Here is an 18728-nt window from a genome sequence, read left to right as displayed (position 1 = left end):
CGAATTGGCCACGTTCTGTTCACGTGACAAACCTTACTAAATCGGATGTGTTGGGTTGTGCCGGGTTTAAGGACACATTTATATTTGTATACGCGATCTAACACAAATAAACCTGTATTATGAATACTGGTCGCGAAAGCATGTGTTAAACCAAATTTAATATTTATTGAATAATTAACATTTATCTGTAAGGCGCCTTCCACTGTCTCAAGGATGTGAAAATTGACCAAGGCTCATTAAAATAAAAAAGCAAGGACTTTCCACTTATTAAAGTAATTATCTCATCAGTTTCACGATATCCTAGGTGGCCAGACCAAGAAACATCATTGTGATTTTGATTTAAAGCTTTCGTGACTGCAGGGATTCATATTCTTGGTTCTTTCGGTAAAGTCACGTAGAAGGGAAACAATAAAATAAAAATATAAAACAATAAAATTCTCACGTTTCGACTGCAACTCAAGCAATCATCATCAGGTGTGAAACCCACAGCAAGAAAATATCCTTGCTGTGAGAATTATATTGTTTTATATTTTATTATTTTATTGTTTCCCTTCTACGTGACTTTACCGAAAGAACCAAGAATACAATTGTGATTGTTACAGGACTCGGTGAGAATGCGGAACAATCCCTTTGAGCGAACAAGAAAACGTGCAAAACCAGTAGCGACAGTAATAAAAGGAGGCAGCATGATGTCCGTCTATATACATATTTATTTAGGCGGAGGTTTAGAGGACAATTGTCTTCCTCGGCGAATCGCCACGATTCTTGAACGTTGTGGGTGCACTGTGTGTATGTTGAACTTATTTCGCACCGTGCGTAGCTAACCACGCTCATTGGAGGTGCGGGGGTAAGGAAAACGACAAACAGCAAAAGAAAAATCAGTTCTAACTAAACGAGTGTAGCGTTTCTCGTGGCTGTAAGGGGTAACGTGAACCTATTACATACAACACATCAGTCACGATCAACTTCACTGATGAAGGCCCCTGCAAGCTGTCGCCATCTCTCACCATTCTGCGACCTAGCAACCCGTCCAGTACCTGTGCATGAGCCCATTTCATCGCTCCGCATATCGATGGAACGCCATCGATTCCTGCACACGTGCTGCGACGCCGTGTAGCTCGAGCTAAATAAACGATATTAATATATTTTACCATTACATCTTAGTAACTTTGCACATCCTTTAAACACGCGGGGGGTTGGGGGGGGGGGGGGAAACATGCAAAACTCAAAAACGGAGCTGCACCATTTAGGGCACAACACGTGCATTGTATATCTGGAGGGTGGAATTGAGAGGAAAATTGCGAAATGTGCACATACCATATATATACACGCAACGCGTACAATGTGGCGCGCGTAAAAAAAACACAAAAAAACTGCAACAAACGAACTTTAACAATGGGTGCGTCCGCAAAACGCGAACAGAAAAACAACTGCATTCAAAAGCGACGAGAAGAACGAGGACCGCGGCCTGTGCGGTTACCCTACGGCACCAACCGAAACGTCGGCGCGCAATTCGCAATGCTTAGGTCAGCCATGCCCTGCCAGGTCAGCTGTCGGGGGGCGGGGGGCCGGGAGGATCGGCGGTCGCGAGCAGCGGAGTGGTCGGGGCGCGTCGCTGGCGCGTTAAATTCTTGCAGCGCTGTTCACCTTGCAAGTCTGTCGGCCCTCCGGGGGGGGGGGGGGTTCTTTAATAATGCCACAGCCTCTCGTGGAGCGTGCCAGAGAGACATCGCCAGCCAGCTCCTTCGCTCATTGCCACTAGATGCGTTTGTCCGCTGCGACGCGTAACGAAGAGGTAGAGCCCCTCCCGAAGAGGGGACATGCGCATTAAATCTAAAACCTAACGGTGACATACTGGGGGGGAGGAGGGAGTTCGATGGATAATAAGTGTGGCGCTTTATCGAATAAACCACCCTTGGAAGTGGCTTCCTCATATCACGTGAATGAAAGTGGCGAAGCAACGCAACCCTGGAGGGTAACGGCCTCCGCGTAATCAACCTCGCTGTCGGTTCCGGTGCAGTCGTGAAAATCACAGGGTGTGCATTTTAAAAGGCGATCTTCGCGTCCTTTGCAAGAAAAATGACCACCCCCATCAGCCCCACCTCCCCAGGACTCGCCCATGACAGCTTTAGGGGCGAACATATCTTGACAGATGGGAAGGAAACGACACCGTGAACACACACCGCCACGGCATTCCGTGCATTTCATAACCCTCACCTGCACCCGTGGGAACGGAGGGGGGGAAGTGCAGCGTGACAAGGGGCTGTCAGGAACGTTTTTTTTTTTAAATCCAATGTCTTCACTTGAGGCTTCCCACGTACGACTGTCTACACTTTCCGGGAGCACATTTTCACTGGCGGGTTCGGTGTAGTTGCAGAAAAAGATAACTTAACAGCTCAAACAAAACTATTGATGTCTAAAGGAAAAGCGGGCGAACGGTGTGCATTTCAAAATAAGTCAAAATTGTCACGGGGCACACCGTTTTCAAAACGCGTCTATACAATTACACAGAGGTTAACATTCCTGGGAGTGTGAAGAAAAAAAACACAAGGACGCATAAATAATGACCCAAGAGGCTTTGTATTTGTAAGCTGGTGCACGTCTGTTGTAAGCCATCATGTATATGGGGTCGGCCCACAGCATCTGAAATATTTTGGCCACGGAAGTCGATATAATCCGAGCCTCCTATAGATATTCCGTTACATCAACTGCGGCGTCTTGCCTTTGTAGATAAAAAAAAATCTATATTTGACCCATAACTTGTACTGCAATTTTTTTGGTTAAAATTGTCAAGGCAGAATAATGACACGTATGAACATACAAAAGCAATAGCCAGTGGCTGATGAATACCATGCCAAGAGTGCTTGCGTCTTCACTGCGTTATGCAGAGCTCTTTCAAAGTCTACTATCGGACACGTTACCAAATCTGAGCTACAAAACTTTTTTGTTTGTACAAAATCTGTGCACACTTTTCACATTTCTTGCGCGCTGGTTCAAAATTAAATTCGATGACGCCGTTTTTATTTTTTTTACGTGACGCAAGGACACTCAAACCGCGTTTCAGTTTTTAGAATGACCACGGGCAGTAACACGCACGCACACTAACACACGTGCGCGTGCACAAAGTTGTGGGAATGTTTTCAGTGTTCAATTTAAAAGTTAATGGGCAAGGAGGAGGTCGCTAAGTCACAGGTGGACAGTGGGAATTTCTCTCTTTAGTGGGCGCATCAAGCAAAGCCCTCTCTAATTGCCTTGCTCCCACCTCCAACCCCAAAACCTCACGAGGAAAGCCGAACTAGGCTTGTCTAGGCTGGGTAACAAGCTATGACAAATATGGTCTGTTGGATAGCCCATGGAGAGCATTCATTTAAGAGAATAACATTATCGATGTTTTGGGCAAATGCTCTTCTTCGTGGTTAAAGAAAAGGAAAAAAATATACGCAGAAAAAAACATTAAGGCTCCAAGAAATGAATTCAAATGTTCAATAAAAGATTTTAGAAATATTGATTCAAAGCTTTCGTGACTGCAGTAATTGATATTCTTAGCTCTTTCGGTAAAGTCACTTTACCGAAAGAGCTAAGAATATTTTAGAAATAGTTTTAATGCTAAAACCCTCGCCAATTATTTTAATTAAAATTTCAGTGAGCCACGGCATCACTCTACTGTCATCTTATATTAGTGAATAGGTCTAACGTAAGGGCGGGCATGTCTTTCATATCTTTATTCTGAAGGCCTTCTGCCCACATCTGACATATGTAGGAAGCTTAACTGTCACGGCCGACATGACCCACATTTCCTGTAAAAGAAAAAGGGTCAGCCAAGTTACAGCCCTTTCCTTCCACCCACAGTGGCAGCGGACACCATTACCAACCACTCTACCCACCTCTGGCGATGCACAACTCTCAGCACGCACCAAAGTCTTCGCCCGGGCGTCTTAATTAAGTTCCAGCTCTGGTGGCACGACCAATGAAGATCAAAAACGTCGGCGAAACAATCTCCGCTCCAGCAGCGACGAACGTCACGAGGACCTGACCCAGCCCGGCGCCCAAATGACTTCTCTTTCTCTGCAGCTGCGATCGATAAACACCAGTCATTCACGGAGCGCGTTATGCACACCTATTAGCTTTTGTTGAGAGGGGGGGGGGCAGTGAAAGGGGTGGTGGCAGGGGAGGGGTGGGGAAATAAAGGACCGTGCTGCCTTGCCCGGTCTGCCACGTTGGGCAGCGGTCGTTTACAATGAGGAATGCATCGACCCCTGGCTTTCGTGTTTGTCTGTTGTGGCCGGGGCGGAGCTGGCCAGGCTTTCGGTAGCTGCGCAGATTGACAGCCGTGCGCCGCGCTGGCAGCGTTGGCTCATGCGAGCGATAGCCGCGGTTATTTTTAGCCTCGCGTGTGACTTTAATTGCCTTCTAAAATAGCATGGGCCCCCTATAAACGCTGCGCCGCACTATGCAAACCCCAGAAAGAATGGCTCAATTATAGAGCTACGAATGGCTTGCAGGAGGGTCCTGGGGACCCTAACAATCAACCATGCAGACTCTTATGTAGGCAATAAAAAATGAGATATACAGAACAGTATGTTAGGCAGGATATTGGGAGGGTGGAAAATTACTTTTTTTTCATACAGATTGGCAGATAAACATAGGATTTGTGACGTCAGCGATACCTGGCATATTATTGAGCCTGGACTCACACTACAGCACAGAGATGGCCGTGATATCCACACAGACACTCATTCACCATTCGTTTAATGACGTCCCAGCAGGGCCCAGAACCTTCTGCAAAACCTGCGCGGCGTTCCGGCACCTGATTTAAGGGTCGCTACCCGCCGACACAAAACAATCGAGGCTCGGGTCCGCCAGGCGTGCAGGTCCCGGCACGAGTCGGCGGTGTGGCCGGGCCGGAGGAGGACGGTGGCGGTGCCACGTTCGCGCCCGGCGCCGGCGACCTCAGTCGGAGACGGAGGGCGAATTGAGGGACCGTCCGCTCGCCGGGCTGTTGAGGTGGAAGTACGACGATGAGGAGGCGTCGCGATCACGGTCCTTGCTGTCGTGCTTGTGCTTGTGTTTATGCTTGTGCTTGTGTTTCTTTTTCTTCTTCTTATGCTCGTGGTGGTGGTGGTGATGATGGTGGTGGCCCGACTGCTGATGCTGCTGCTGCTGCAGCTGCTGCTGGACGTGTTGCGGTGACGGGGGCAGCACTTCCGAGGCGGCCAGCCAATGGGATGCGGCAGCAGGGAAGGGGGTAGCCGCCGGTTGAGATGATATCGGGAGCGCTGGAGTATCTGCTGCAGGAGCAGAAGATGCTTTCGTCGCATCTTTGCCTGGAAGATAACGCGACAACACATTTATATTTAAACAACAGGTAACACTGCAGTACATTCTCAGCTGCACGCTCTGGTAAGGTTAAATAACCTCATGTTTTATCGCGAGGCAACGTCTAATGATAATATATAATATACTCCACGTGAAATTACAGCAAATAAAAAGATAACACCAGGCAGCACACGGGCGGCCACCTGCATCACTGCACCCAAATGCCAGCGGAGTTAGGAATATTGTCTGGCAAGTACAGCAAGGTTATTTTTCTTTGCCGTACAAGTTTATCAAGCCAGTACTCTTGTAGAATTTAACCTTCTTATAGAGTTTGGCCAAACTGATGTGATTCTCTTTAACAAAGTACTGAACCGTTTGCTGTGATTCACACCAGGTACTTTCCACACCATATGTCCCATGCTGCTTTTTCATTTTGAGCAGGCATATTATTATTATATTTCCCCATTGATCAGAGCCATCAATTTAGTTTGGGTGCAACCTATTGCGAAATCACTCTTTTGCTATTAAGAGATATTCTGATTAAGAAATTATGGTTATGATTAGACGTTTGTTGCATGCAATGGACTACATCTCTTCAGAACTCATGGGCAGCAGGGTGGTGTAGCGGTAACAACCGTGCTTCACAGCGAGAAAGGCCTGGGTTCGATTCTCATCTCGAGCATGCCTTTGAGTGTGAACTTTGTACGTTCTCCCCCTGTTCTGCATGGGTTTTCTTAGAGTGCTCCGACTTCCTTCCACACGTATGACGCTCATGAATTAGAAACAAACATCTTCATATGTATATATACTATGAAAAAGATGCTTATAGCTCATCAGATTCCTCCAGTATAAATAAAGATTCTGATATGTCCTTGAACTCAGTGTGGCTTGCTGGGTAATTAAGTCATTATTATAATTGTTATAAACGAGTAATCGCATAGAGCCACACACTACGTAACAATGCACAGGCATCCGCAGGCATGGCAACTTTCAGATTGTAAACACTACACACAGCATACATGATAAGGCATTCCAAATTAAAAACACACGCGCAAACGATTTTTTTCTCTCTGACATTAACACCCAATAAGGCTCCGTAACCCGAAGTTCACCGTTTGTCAAGTTTATCAAGTTTCAAAGAGAGGGGGGGTGGAAATCATTGCACGTGGCGGCCAGTAACTACAAAGTGTGGTTGCAATTAAAACAAAATCAAGTGAAATCGAATTAGAACGACAGCTGTTGGAACTGCGATCAAAATTCTCCGCAAGCAACAAAACAACCAACCCCCCCCCCCCCCCCACGTGCGGTGCCCACGTGCGGTGCCCACGTGCGGTGCCCTCGTGACGGGCAACCGTAGTAATGTGCACAAGGTGGCCCCCCAACTCCTGCCAAGCGGACCCGGAAGGGCACTGGACGAGCAAATCTGTGTGACTTCAACGACATATTTCCGTTTATGCGATCTAACCCAAAAAATAACCCTTTATCGCGTGACTGAACAGCTCCACCAAGCAGGGATTTGGAGACAACAAAAAAATGAGGGCACTCCGTACCGCTTAACATCGGAAAAGACGTTCGTTAGCGGGTGGACGTCGCGCACGATTGGACGATGATGATGATGATGTCACGGGGGGGGGGGAAGCAAATTACTGATCGGCTTCTGGGAGTAGTAACTTAATTAGCTTAATTCCTGTACGAGAGGTTTGCCGGGGTGGCTCAGCGGTCGGCGCACCGAGCTAGAATCAGAATCTTTATTTAGACTGGAGGAATCCGATGAGCTATGAAGCTCTTTTTCACAAATGTACAGCTAGCACCGTTGATACCTTTGGCTTTGAATCCGGGTTTCAACCACCTGTGAGTAAACCGAGTTTCAAACAGGCTTTTTATCAATGACTCATGATATTAAATTATTTTTTTTACTTAAGTTGGAACAACAAATTACAGCTCTGCCATGTGACAAACTGATGCACAGCAGGGCACGTGGGAATGTAGAGCAAGGCCAGTGTGGATTGGAGGTCACCTGAAGGCCTCTCAGAAGTAGTTCTGTGCTATCATCTTCTGCGGCTCAATTTTATAACAGGAGGTGTTTTCCAACGGACACTCTTGTGAAATGACGCCGATAGCACAACCGGTATAACAATTTGAAACGGGCAAAAAAAAACCGTTCTTGAACACAATGAAGTGAAAGAGGGGTGAAATGAACCTGGTGTAGCCGGGTAGTCCATTATGCCGAGCTGCTGGTTTATGAAGGCTTGGCTGTCATGCACAGTCTCCATGTCCACCTCCTCATCATCCTGAGAGTTTGAGAACTGCAGGAGGAGAACAAACGACGGCGGCACATCGTGCAGCGACACGCGAGGCACAAGCGTTACGCAATAAACGCATGAAATTGTACGGTGAGAGCACGACAAATCCATTGGCACACCAGAAATATAGCTCTTTTGGATGACTAACGACATTGCACTGTGTGCAACAAGGCTCATTTGAGAAAATGGGACAGCATGGCTTAGCTGTAGTACTGCTCACTGCCAGGTGTGGCTAACAGGGTGAATAAGGACAGGGCACGGAAGGCTATCAATCATGCCTTCCCCTGCTTTGGCCACATACAGACGGTGTCAATACACCACAGTGACACGTATCATTGTCTGCAATGCAGGGTTGAATTGGACGCTGCGCTGTAAATGTATTTCCCCTAGGCTAGTCCGATTCACATCCGTACCATTTATGAAGAGCAAAGTGAGATTGAGTCTCGTATGGAAAAGAGAGACTCGGGAGAAATGCAAGCACATGTACACCGCTGCAGAATAACGGCACAGAACAAAATCAATCGTTAAAAATAAAGCAAAATACTTAGGAAAAGTATAGCCGAAATTACGTAATGAATCATGCAAATTATTACGTAAAAACAAAGTAATGTGGAGATAAGACACTTTTAGTCTATAAGCTGACCTTCTAAGACACGTGAAATTTTTGGTTTTAAATTAATCGTAAATATGGAACAATAAAAAAGTAAACAAACAATTTTTCAACAGTTATTACAGTTTTGCGCATTCAAAGAAAGTGTTTTGAGTTTTATTTGTTTTATTCCTGTGGGTTTCACAACCGCTGAATAACAGAATAATGAGTGCACACGGCAAGTCTCCGGTCTGGGAGGTGACAGTAAAAGGTGCAGCACTGCAATTTCCTGTTCACGTCACCGCTGGCCAAAGGGCCTCGCGACTCGTGACAACTCTAGAGTCCCTCGATAGCGTATTTGGCTCTCCTTTTCAAAACTGCTCAGAACGTTTAATCCATTTTAACCCCACCACACTCGACCCGCCTATCGACTGTGGTGTACCTATTTATTGCTGGGCAGACCAGAGGCAAAAGGTTGGGGGTGGTATTTAAGAATCTCGCCCATTGATAGCATCAACTGCTGCGCTGGGAGATCGAATCGGCGACCTCTGGATTGCAAGGCCAGTGTGCTAATCATCACACCGGGGAAAGCACAATCAGGGAGACTGTAAACACAACAAGGGCTCCGCCGTGCAGCAGGCTTGGTCAGGCGCACCTTGATTTTGAGCTTCATTTTGCCATCATCGTCTCGATCAGCTCCGGAGTGCCCCGACCCTGCGTCAGGCCCCAGGCTGAGGGGTGACTCGGCTTTCCTCTTCACTCCCTGTGGCGCTGGGTTGACGACCGCCACCTCCTTGCTTGCCGGACCTTCCTCTGCCTGCTTTCAAAATAAAGTGAAACTGGTGAGTACGTTCAGTATTCGTGCAACAAAAGGCGCTGTTTCACAGACACAGTCTGCAATAGACCTCTAGAACCTTTGCTATGGACAGTCTGCAGTCGTTTCATAGGAGGAGGGGGGAGGATGATGATTGCCCTGTGTTCTCCCCAACCGAGTAATTTTGCGGATAATTTTTCGAGTTTGGGAAAACGTTTCATCGCGACGCCGTGTGAATGCAGACGGTGGCGTATCTGTCACGGTTCACACGCTCGAAGCATTCACCGGGGCTGCCACTTGCCTCGAACCACTCTTACCCCTGCAACAAGCGGCAAACAAGCAACCGCTCTGCCATGATTTACAAGTGGGACGCGAGCAACATTTCTGCCCAAATGAGTCTGGGGCGTCGGGGGCACCAGGGTAAGTCCTCCGGTGATTCGCTATAGATTTAAACGGAGGGAGACGGGGGGAGGGGATATAAATGGAATAGGGGGTAGGGGTGGGGGCAGCGAGCCTCGCCCAAAGGCTGAGCTCCCAGCTTTAAAATGGGGTGAATAATTACAATCGGCCGCGCTCTGCAGAACCAATATTATCAAAAAATCCAGCCGCAAAAATTAAAGCAATCAATCAATGGTTGGGAATCAACCAATGTCACAGGGGAAGCAAGTTATGTGCCTCTATTCCCTTCACAGAATCGTGAGAAGCCTATTCGAGTTTATTCTTCAATGTCAATTTGTAAGTGAAATATTCAAGCTAATTTTTCGTGTTTTAATATTTAAATAAGCTAAATTTGCATTTCTGTAAAAACCTTGGTGGCAGGCGGCACCCCGTTAATGGAAACGCAATTAGATGCCGTTTTGTCACCAAACAAAAAAATCTAACCAGGAATATCTACGGAATGACTTGCTGCCATGCGAAATGTATGCCGCTTGAATTTCAGCCGCGGTGATTTAACTCAGCTTCAGCCCAGGGCGCTCCACTGTCTTATTCCAGTCCCAGAATCCACATTATCATCCTAACCCCTGGGTCACACAGACCGCCAACTTCCCAGGTGAGGCACTGACATGGCGACGCTGAAGGGAAAAGCAGCTCCCACTGACATCACTGTCATTCAAGCGCCAGGATTTAATGCAGCCAGCATTTTTTTTCGTCATGGTCTTAGTCTAGTCGACGACCAACTGTAGATATTTCAGTGATTCTCAGTCTATGAATTTCACTTCGTCATTGTCTCAGTCTAGTTGCTGATAGCAAACATTCAGTCAAACACTCTTAGTTGTTAAATGTGGTTTGTGAGTGGCATGCAATCCCCCTCCATCCTTCCAATATTGCCAGGTCAACCAATCAGTGAGCTCAGTAAATATATTTTACATACATATGTAGAGCCAATTTACCAAGTCTGGTCTTCCTCAGTTCACTGCTCTCTCTAACAATATTACTAATCTTCATTAATGTCATCTCATCATAGCCGGCCAACGCTCTGGTCTCCATGGTCGGTAGCTTTGGCCATCGTGATACTCAATTAATTTCGTCCAACTGTAGAGTCATCGACAACTGAAGCAAATAACGTTCACTCGAATCATCTCGCAAACACAGTTTTTGCACCGCTCAGGCTCCCTGCTGCCACTCGCGTTGGGGGCAAAAGGGGTCACACGCACAGCCAAAGCACAAAGGCGAAGGGGTAACGGAGGGGGTAACGTGCCGTGCCGGTGGTGGCCACGGTCGCCCTTCCCGGCGTCGCGGCACTGGACAGCGTCTCGGCGGGCGGGGGAAGCGCCGTCGCCTCTGGCTTGATGGTCGGGTTGAGCACCGCCTTCCGTTCCTTGAGGTTCACCACCAGGCCCAGCTCGGGCAGCGGCAGGCACGCCGGGCGGCTCAAGCCGAACAGCGCGTGGTAGAGGTCCACAGCGTCACAGCGCAAGCGGCAGTCCTGCGCCGTGTCTGCTCGCACACACGCAAGCACGTACGAACGTGCCACACGGTGCCACACGCCTCACTACGATTCACCATATGTCAAATGTGCCCGAGCGCTAAGGGACTGCCGTAGCCCAGGGGTAGTGGCACAAGCATGATCTGGTGTGTTATGTTGAACTTCTTTCGCACCGTACATAGCCAACCGTGCTAATCGGGAGGTGGAGGGGAAGGTGCTTTTGGAGGCAAGAGTTGGTGGATCTGAGTAAGGGACGCGCGGCAATTGTGCACCTTGGATTGGCACGGTCGGCTATGGACGGTGAAAAATAAGTTCAACATACATACATACAAATACAAAGATCCCCCATATAGCCTGAACAGAATGTTGGGGAAAGTGCTGTTAGCAAGCACCTATGAAGACCGGCACGGCACACGAGGGCATGGGTAAGCCAGCACCACGCCCGGCCGCCTTTGCCTCCCCGGAGGCAATGTTTACACATCGCACCAGGTACACATTTGAGGCTGAGTAGACCGAGGAGAGGCCCAGGACCGGTTCAGATAATCGCCACTGGTGTTGGCCGTGAGCGGGAATCGAACTCGGGTCGCCGGGTCCGTAGCGAAGCGTGCTCACCACTACACTACAACTCCCCTGTAATATACATAACATACACACATTCATGCGAATCTATCAAAGTGCCACGCAAGTACACCAGCTCGCGCCAAACTCAAGCTTTGCCAAATGTGCTCGAGCGTTATGAAAAGGCTTCAGCCGGGCGCGGAGGATCTCGCCCGTGTTCCGGCGCCTTGGAGGAAATGTAAAAATGTGAATCACGCAGAGGCTGTGAGGGCCCTACTGGGTTGCAAGGTAGCCGGGAGATGAGCAAGTGGGTTTGCGAACCCATCTCCATGCACCTTTGAGTATTGCACCTGCCCCCTCACCCACCGCCTGTACAAATTGGTGTTCTCGCCATTTCCTCACACGTGCAAAAAAAACTGCAAAAGATCTAATTAGGCAAGCATAACAATGCAGGGCCCTCCTGCTAAAAGAATCTTGAAACACTACAAGGCTTTCCTGGAAGAAAAAAAATTACATGATTAGCTTCAATTACAACTTCAGTAATGAAAGCCTCAAAGTACAATTCTGTTGTGAAGAATTTTCAATATGAGCATTGGCTCATTTGAAGTGCACGTGTGTGTCAATGGCTGAATGCAGCATATGAAAGGATTTGAAAGCCGAGCAGCTGAATGCTGGATGAAAGACGTATGGAGGCTGTGTATAATGAAAGGCTCTTCGAAGTGCATTCATTAAGTCTTTCGGAGAAAACGCACGATGTAAATGTAATGTACTATTTTCACCACATTAATAGATAATTACACCTATAAACGAACATAGATAGTCCTTGGATGGGTGACCGATTGTAAAACAGGTTGTTGTTGTTGTTATAGACCGTGGGGCTACAATGTGGGTAGCAGAGGCCAATACAAAACTAAACCAACATGGACTGACCAGCAGTACCATTAATTCAATCCCCACAAAGCGTACAGCACGGGGAGACATTCATCCAGCAGTGGATTGACAAAAGGGGCTGCAGTATATATTTAAAAAAAGGTTATTGCATATTTAGTAGGCAGTGGAACATTGCAGACCCGAGTGAGCGTTGTTCACTTAAACACTTCACGTTCGCTTATGGTACAAGAAAGTGAGACGTCCAAACTGCAGCTGAAATTATTATAATTTTCACATGGGAAGCTCCATCAGATTAACAAAAAAAACTTTTCGAGGTGGTCCGGTAGCTGAGAGGTCAGAGAGCTGATTGGGCACCGCTGAGACACTTCCTGGATTCGAACAGGCATCTCGGAAGTAGCTCTGTGATATCCGCTTCTGTCGGCAGTCTTCGAACACAAAGGGGTTGCACTGCCCTATGAGGAATTCTTCATCTTCTGACGCGATGCGGAAAGCACAACCACGATAAAATTGGGGCAAAAGACATATTTTGTTATAATAGGGTTTTTCCCCCTTTTTCTGGCAACAAAACTGAAACCTTTTTACGAGGATTCATGTCTGCATTAACCACAATACCTGCAGTCAAAATGCAAACAAAAAACATACTATGATAATATATGCATTGTCCTTGACACTGATTGGTCCACACCAAGGGATGGCTTTATTTTGAGCCTCCACCCAATTGGTGCTCGACCAGAGGACGCCAAAAGGTGTACAGCTCAAAGACAATGCACTATCAAAGTAATGAGGGCTCGGGGTGAGCATCTACATCATTAGACCTCTTTTATGATGTAGATGCTCACCCCGAGCCCTCATTACTTTGATAGTGCATTGTCTTTGAGCTGTATGCCTTTTGGCGTCCTCTGGTCGAGCACCAATTGGGTCGAGGCTCAAAAGAAAGCCGTCCCTTGGTGTGGACCAATCAGTTTCAAGGACAATGCATATATTATCATAGTATGTTTTTTGTTTGCATTTTGACTGCAGGTATTATGGTTAATGCAGACATGAATCCTTGTAAAAAGGTTTCAGTTTTGTTCCCATAAAAAAAGGGGAAAAACCCTATTATTACATTTTGGTACTGGCAAAGGAGGTCTAATGACATATTTTGTTGTTAGCAGCGTGAATGATTTGCTGCATACAACAAAAATGGATGGCTAGTTTCACGAAGGCACTTACACACGGTTGTATTTCCTACCTTCTGGCTAGCGGCGCATAGGAGCCAGGCACCTGATTATGTTTTAAACTGCATGAGCACGGACTTGGCAGTGAGCGCGCAGCTCTGCGTAAGCAGAAGCTTAATCGCGGTTCAATATTATTGTCCGTATTATAGCTTTCGCGGTTGCGGACGGGGTGAGAGGTGGCTCCTCACCAAAATATTTTTGAAGCTTTTGGTTCACTCGTTCTGTCCCCTACACATTATCCGAAGCTGCCAAACTCATCCCTCACCATCTACCCAACCTCGGCCCGTACACTACCAGCTTCATCAATGCCTCCGTCTCATCTGGAACCGTTCCCTTTGCTCTTAAATTGCTGCTGCTGCTGCTGGTAGTGTCACTCCTGTACTGAAAAAAAAACAATCCATACTGGACCCTAAACATCTCTGCACATTTCCATTCAATCTCAAACCTCCCTCTGTTTGGAAAAGTCTTACAAAGGGTCGTCTTCTCCCATCTCTCCAAATACCTCTCACTCCAAGATCTCCACGAAACTGCTTCCCGCCAAGGCCATTCTACTAGGACTGCTCTCTCCGTGTGGTAAATTACTTTCTTATCACTTCAGACCGTGGACCCCTCTCGCTGCTGGTGCTCCTTAAACCAGGGGGGGGGGGGGGGGGGGTCGACAACCAAAATAACAAGAGCAGCAATTTATTCCAGAATTCGGGGAAAGAAAAAAAACGAAACATTTCGAGAGCCGCAACGCAATGTGAACGTCAAGAAGCGGCTCCGTAAAGAGCGGCATGGCGGTTCCAGAGCCGCAGGTTGCCGACCCATGTCCGAGACCTTTCTTGCTACGTGCCACCATAGACGACTCGCGCCATTCTCCATGTGCGTCTCCAAACCTAAGTAGGCACACCAAACACACTTCTCTCCCGGTTCCACTCTCGCCCCTCAAACTGCTCTGTCTACTTCTTCTTGGTTCTTTCGGTAAAGCAACGAAGAAGGGAAATAATAAAATAATAATAAATAAAACGTTATCAAATTCTCACGACGTTTCGGCCACAACACAAGCAGCCGTCCTCAGGTGAAGAAACAGAGCTGTCGGAAAGACAGACAAGAACCAAGAAGATGAATCCCTGCAGTCACGAAAGCTTTAAATCGAAAAGTGTTCTGTCAACGTTTATAAACATGGACCGTCCTCCGCTCAAACGCCCATGCAACGCGATTTTCCCAAACGGCACCATCCTCATCACCACCTTCCCCCCTCTTTTATCAATATATACTTTCCTCCCTCTTGGCAATATCACCTGCAGTCGTAACGTCCACCATTGCTTCTATGCTGATGAAATCCAGCTTCCGCATTGCCACTGACTCCGCGAACCCAACTTCGCCTGCCTCCTCTCACACCGTGCCTTTTAATACACTCCGCATTTTGGATTGATTCTCCAGCGACACGCTGCAAAACTGAAGCACCCCCTCACTGGCATACAGACCCGCTCTCAGTAAAGGCTCCAGTTTGAGCGCGCACGCCCGTAACTAACTCTAACATCGCACTGCCAAAGAATCCAAAATCTTGGCGGTGTCACTGATCGTTTCTAGACAGCTGTGGATGCCAGCACCCTTAGTGGCTGCAGGCATGACGTGAACCCATTACATACAACATAGACGAATCTATAAGCTTTGATTCTTACACGCATAATTTGCTGAATGTATCAACATAAAGACTCATCGACATTCATCACTGAAATGATGCTTGTTCCACCCTTATGGTTTGGCACACAATCAGGAAACACAATGTCCCAGTTGTTTCGTTTGTAATGTAACCATGTTGTAAGAATAATAATAACACTGTCCTGCCATTTTATCAATCCAGCACCGGATGAAGGCTTGCACACACTTATCAGTCTTGGCATTTTTTGTTACCATACTTCACCACGCTGGTTCGTATGGGATGGTGAAACGGGTGCCTGGCACTAGTTCAGATATCACTCGCCACTGGTGTTGGTTCGGAATCAAAGTCAGGTCACCAGAGTCAGAGCGCTGTGTGCCAAGCACTGCACCACTGCTCTACCCAAAAAATATAATATTTAACATGTTTATCCATTCCACCAAGAGAGGTTCTCCGCATGCTTCTGTTCATAACACGGAGTTCTACCGTGCTTCTAGATTTGAAGCTTTCGTGACTGCAAGGATTCATACTCTTTGGTTTTATTCGGTAAAGTCACGTAGATAAAATAAAATTGTTTTCTTTTATTTTATCTACGTGACTTTACCGAATAAAACCAAAGAGTATATTCTACCGTGCTGTTCCTCGGCCGTAAGGAGAAAATAAAATATTCTCACAAAAGGAATTTAGATATGGGAATGAAGCGGGTTGAAAAAGATAAAATGTCAAATGTATTTTTCTTATTTTACATAAGATAAAAAATATTTCTGGGCGACACATTTCATATATTTATTTTCAATAAATTTCACGGAGGATAAGGAAAAATAAAATTACTTCACCTAGGGCCAAGTGCGATTAAATGTGGATGAGGACAGACCCTTACACTCCCCTCAACTGCCGTAAGTGGCATCGCTGGCCGCCAGAAATAAAATACACACGCTCACTCACCCGCAACTTTTGATTGGCTTCTCCGTTTGATGTTTGCCCTATCCTGCTGCAGCAGATCGAAAAAATTACCTGCTAATGGCCCACCCACATGTTGGGAACTCACTGAAGATGATGCCCTGCCAGATCTAAAAGCCGATGGCTTAAGGCTTTCTAAAACACGGCGATGCCCTTTGAACCTATTAGAGAAGTGCACGGTAAGGTCTTTTAATTGCGTGGAATGTGTGGTGGTGTGTGGGCTCAGAATCTCGCATGTAGGACATGGTGCCAGGAGCGGAAAGGATATTGTCGCCGTGGTTTTTCACGGCTATAAATTAGGCGGGCTATCAAATAAGAGGGCCATAACGCATGACCCTCACAGGAGGCAACCTTCTCTGCGGACGTCACTGTGTTTTGAAAGAGCGTTCAATAAGATTCACGATCTGCTTTGTCAAAGCACCAAGGGCCCTAGATTTTCCTTGACATCAGCGGGCAAGTAACAGTGGTGTCCGCTGGCACAGTACAGTTTTAAACAATTAAATGTTATTTCTTGTAAGTAGGACTTGTTAACAAGCCTGGATATACTCGTAAGCTCTTTATTAATCTTTAGCTATATTTGGGAAATTGTGAGCAAGTGTTGCATGTGCACCCAAGGGGTATACCACAGCAGAGACAACGATAGCCATGACCATCTTTGGCGGCCCGTGAGACATTGGCCCTCGGTTGACATTAATGCTAAAAAAATCATAAATAAGAATACGTCTGCTGTGTCTCAAGTTGTTAAACGCAGGAAATAGGAAGTGACGTCACTGGCGCGCCTCAACACAAAACACCTTCGAGACTCCAAATGTGTGACCGAAGTATACAAAGTAGCAAACATCAGGATGGCAGGTTCTCTTTATCTTGTCATCAAGCAAACAAGAAAAACCTTCCGAGACAGCTTCTCACGAACAACCAAACTCTTTGGTTCTTTTGGTAAAGTCACGATTAATCGAAATCGCCTCCACTACCACCATCACTTACTCTACCTACGTGACTTTACCAAAAGAACCAAAGAGTATGGATTCCTGCAGTCACGAAAGCTTCAAATCAAGAACGAACAACCAAGTTCAACATCATGCTTCACACTCTGACCCAATTGTCCACTTTGCTTGAAACGTTTTATGAAATTGTGGGCTGGGTGATGGATGAAGCTGACTTTAGTTCCAATCACAAGGCGTGTGCAGCAGGGCTCCGTTCCCAGGCGACACATTATTAGCGTGGGACTCTGGGGGTGCGTCACGAAATGATGAATTACGGGCAAAAGTAAACTTTACTCTCCTTTCAAAAATTATCAAGTATCGCCGGCCCTTAAGTGGCCATGCCAGGTGCGCCCAGCAAAAGTTTAGCAAATGATTGATAGTTTCGCATTTATGCTCATATTAAATCCTTGGGTCACACCTGACGTGGGTGGTATTTGTTAAACAACCCTGGCTAGCTTACTTTCTTCTTGTGCAGTTAAATCTGTGCTTTTCTAAAGCTCCCTTAAGAGCCATTTCAGCAAAGTGGGATAATTAAACTTGGTCGAGGCAGTCTCTGCCTTGCCAAGGCAGTTAGTCCAAATACAACTACTTGAGTAACAGGCGTTTAATCTTTGAAGCTGCCACTTCCCCCAGAGATTCAATGAATTGTCATGAATCTGGGTTGCAATTTGGCTCAAGAATTTATAGTTTTTTTGCGTCTTTTTTTTCGTCGAATTTTTTCTATTTGTCATACTTCATGTCTTGTTTGCACGCCTTTGTTTGCCACAATTTCGCCTAAACGTAACGTCACAATCTACACGAATTGCAAATGACTGATTCTCATGTGAATGATTCATCGCATGCATGTGAGAATAGGAATATCTTGGATCTCTGCATCATTACAGGCCTAGTGTTGTATATATAGGCCTTTTTCCATTTTTTTATATTAATAATGATTTTGCCAATATTTTTTTTCACATAATCACTTACGGGGTCGCTGGGAGCACAAACAAACGGAACCCCGCCCCCCCCCCCCCCCTTTTCGAGCACAGCTGTCTTGTCACTCTTGCAAAGATAATGACACCCTCCCCTCCCACCAACGGAAAGGGTCAGTCATAAAGTCAAATAAAACACACACGCCCCCCCCCCGGACGAAGGATAACAAACAAGCATTTCGTTTTGGTTCACTTTTTCATGCTTCTTCTAACAGATGGTAAAAATTCCAAAACTTAGCGACCAAAGATGAAGCAAACATTATCGATCCTCACACTCACTCCAATTAAAAACCAGGCTACAATCTACATCAGTGGATCATTACTCCTCATTCATTCATTCAATACTAAATGTTATTTTCACCTTTAATAATTTTCTACACAACCTGACCGAAGCATCAAGAAGAATTCTGGCAGTCAGGGTTATTCCTAAGCCAAAACGAATTCTCTAACCTCGGGATATCAGACAACACTAACTCGAGAACAAACAGCACAAACCCAGAATACAGATGGGGGACGAAATTAATAAACCCTAAGAAATACTTGGTGATGAT

The 18728-nt window shown here is 46.4% G+C and overlaps 1 protein-coding gene across 1 annotated transcript in view; it reads right to left on the bottom strand.

Moving 5' to 3' along the window:
* Positions 1-690: 690 nt before the first annotated feature.
* The window catches only part of TAF2 (TATA-box binding protein associated factor 2), a 65322-nt gene continuing 47284 nt past the window's right edge, over positions 691-18728 (bottom strand). Inside the window, exons 23-26 of the mRNA XM_076067254.1 lie at positions 10718-10960; positions 8864-9021; positions 7517-7622; positions 691-5324 (exon numbers count right to left, since the gene is read on the bottom strand). Of these exons, the coding sequence (XP_075923369.1) occupies positions 4951-5324; positions 7517-7622; positions 8864-9021; positions 10718-10960 (881 nt within the window). The 3' untranslated portion in view covers positions 691-4950. The remainder of the gene's footprint in view (positions 5325-7516; positions 7623-8863; positions 9022-10717; positions 10961-18728) is intronic.

This window comes from Petromyzon marinus, chromosome 15 (assembly GCF_048934315.1).
Source record: "Petromyzon marinus isolate PM22_M1 ecotype Great Lakes invasive population chromosome 15, UKy_Petmar_22M1.pri1.0, whole genome shotgun sequence".
NCBI classification, from domain to species: Eukaryota; Metazoa; Chordata; class Hyperoartia; order Petromyzontiformes; family Petromyzontidae; genus Petromyzon; species Petromyzon marinus.
Note: the sequence above shows the minus strand (reverse complement) of the source record. Positions and strands in the feature narration are given on the sequence as shown.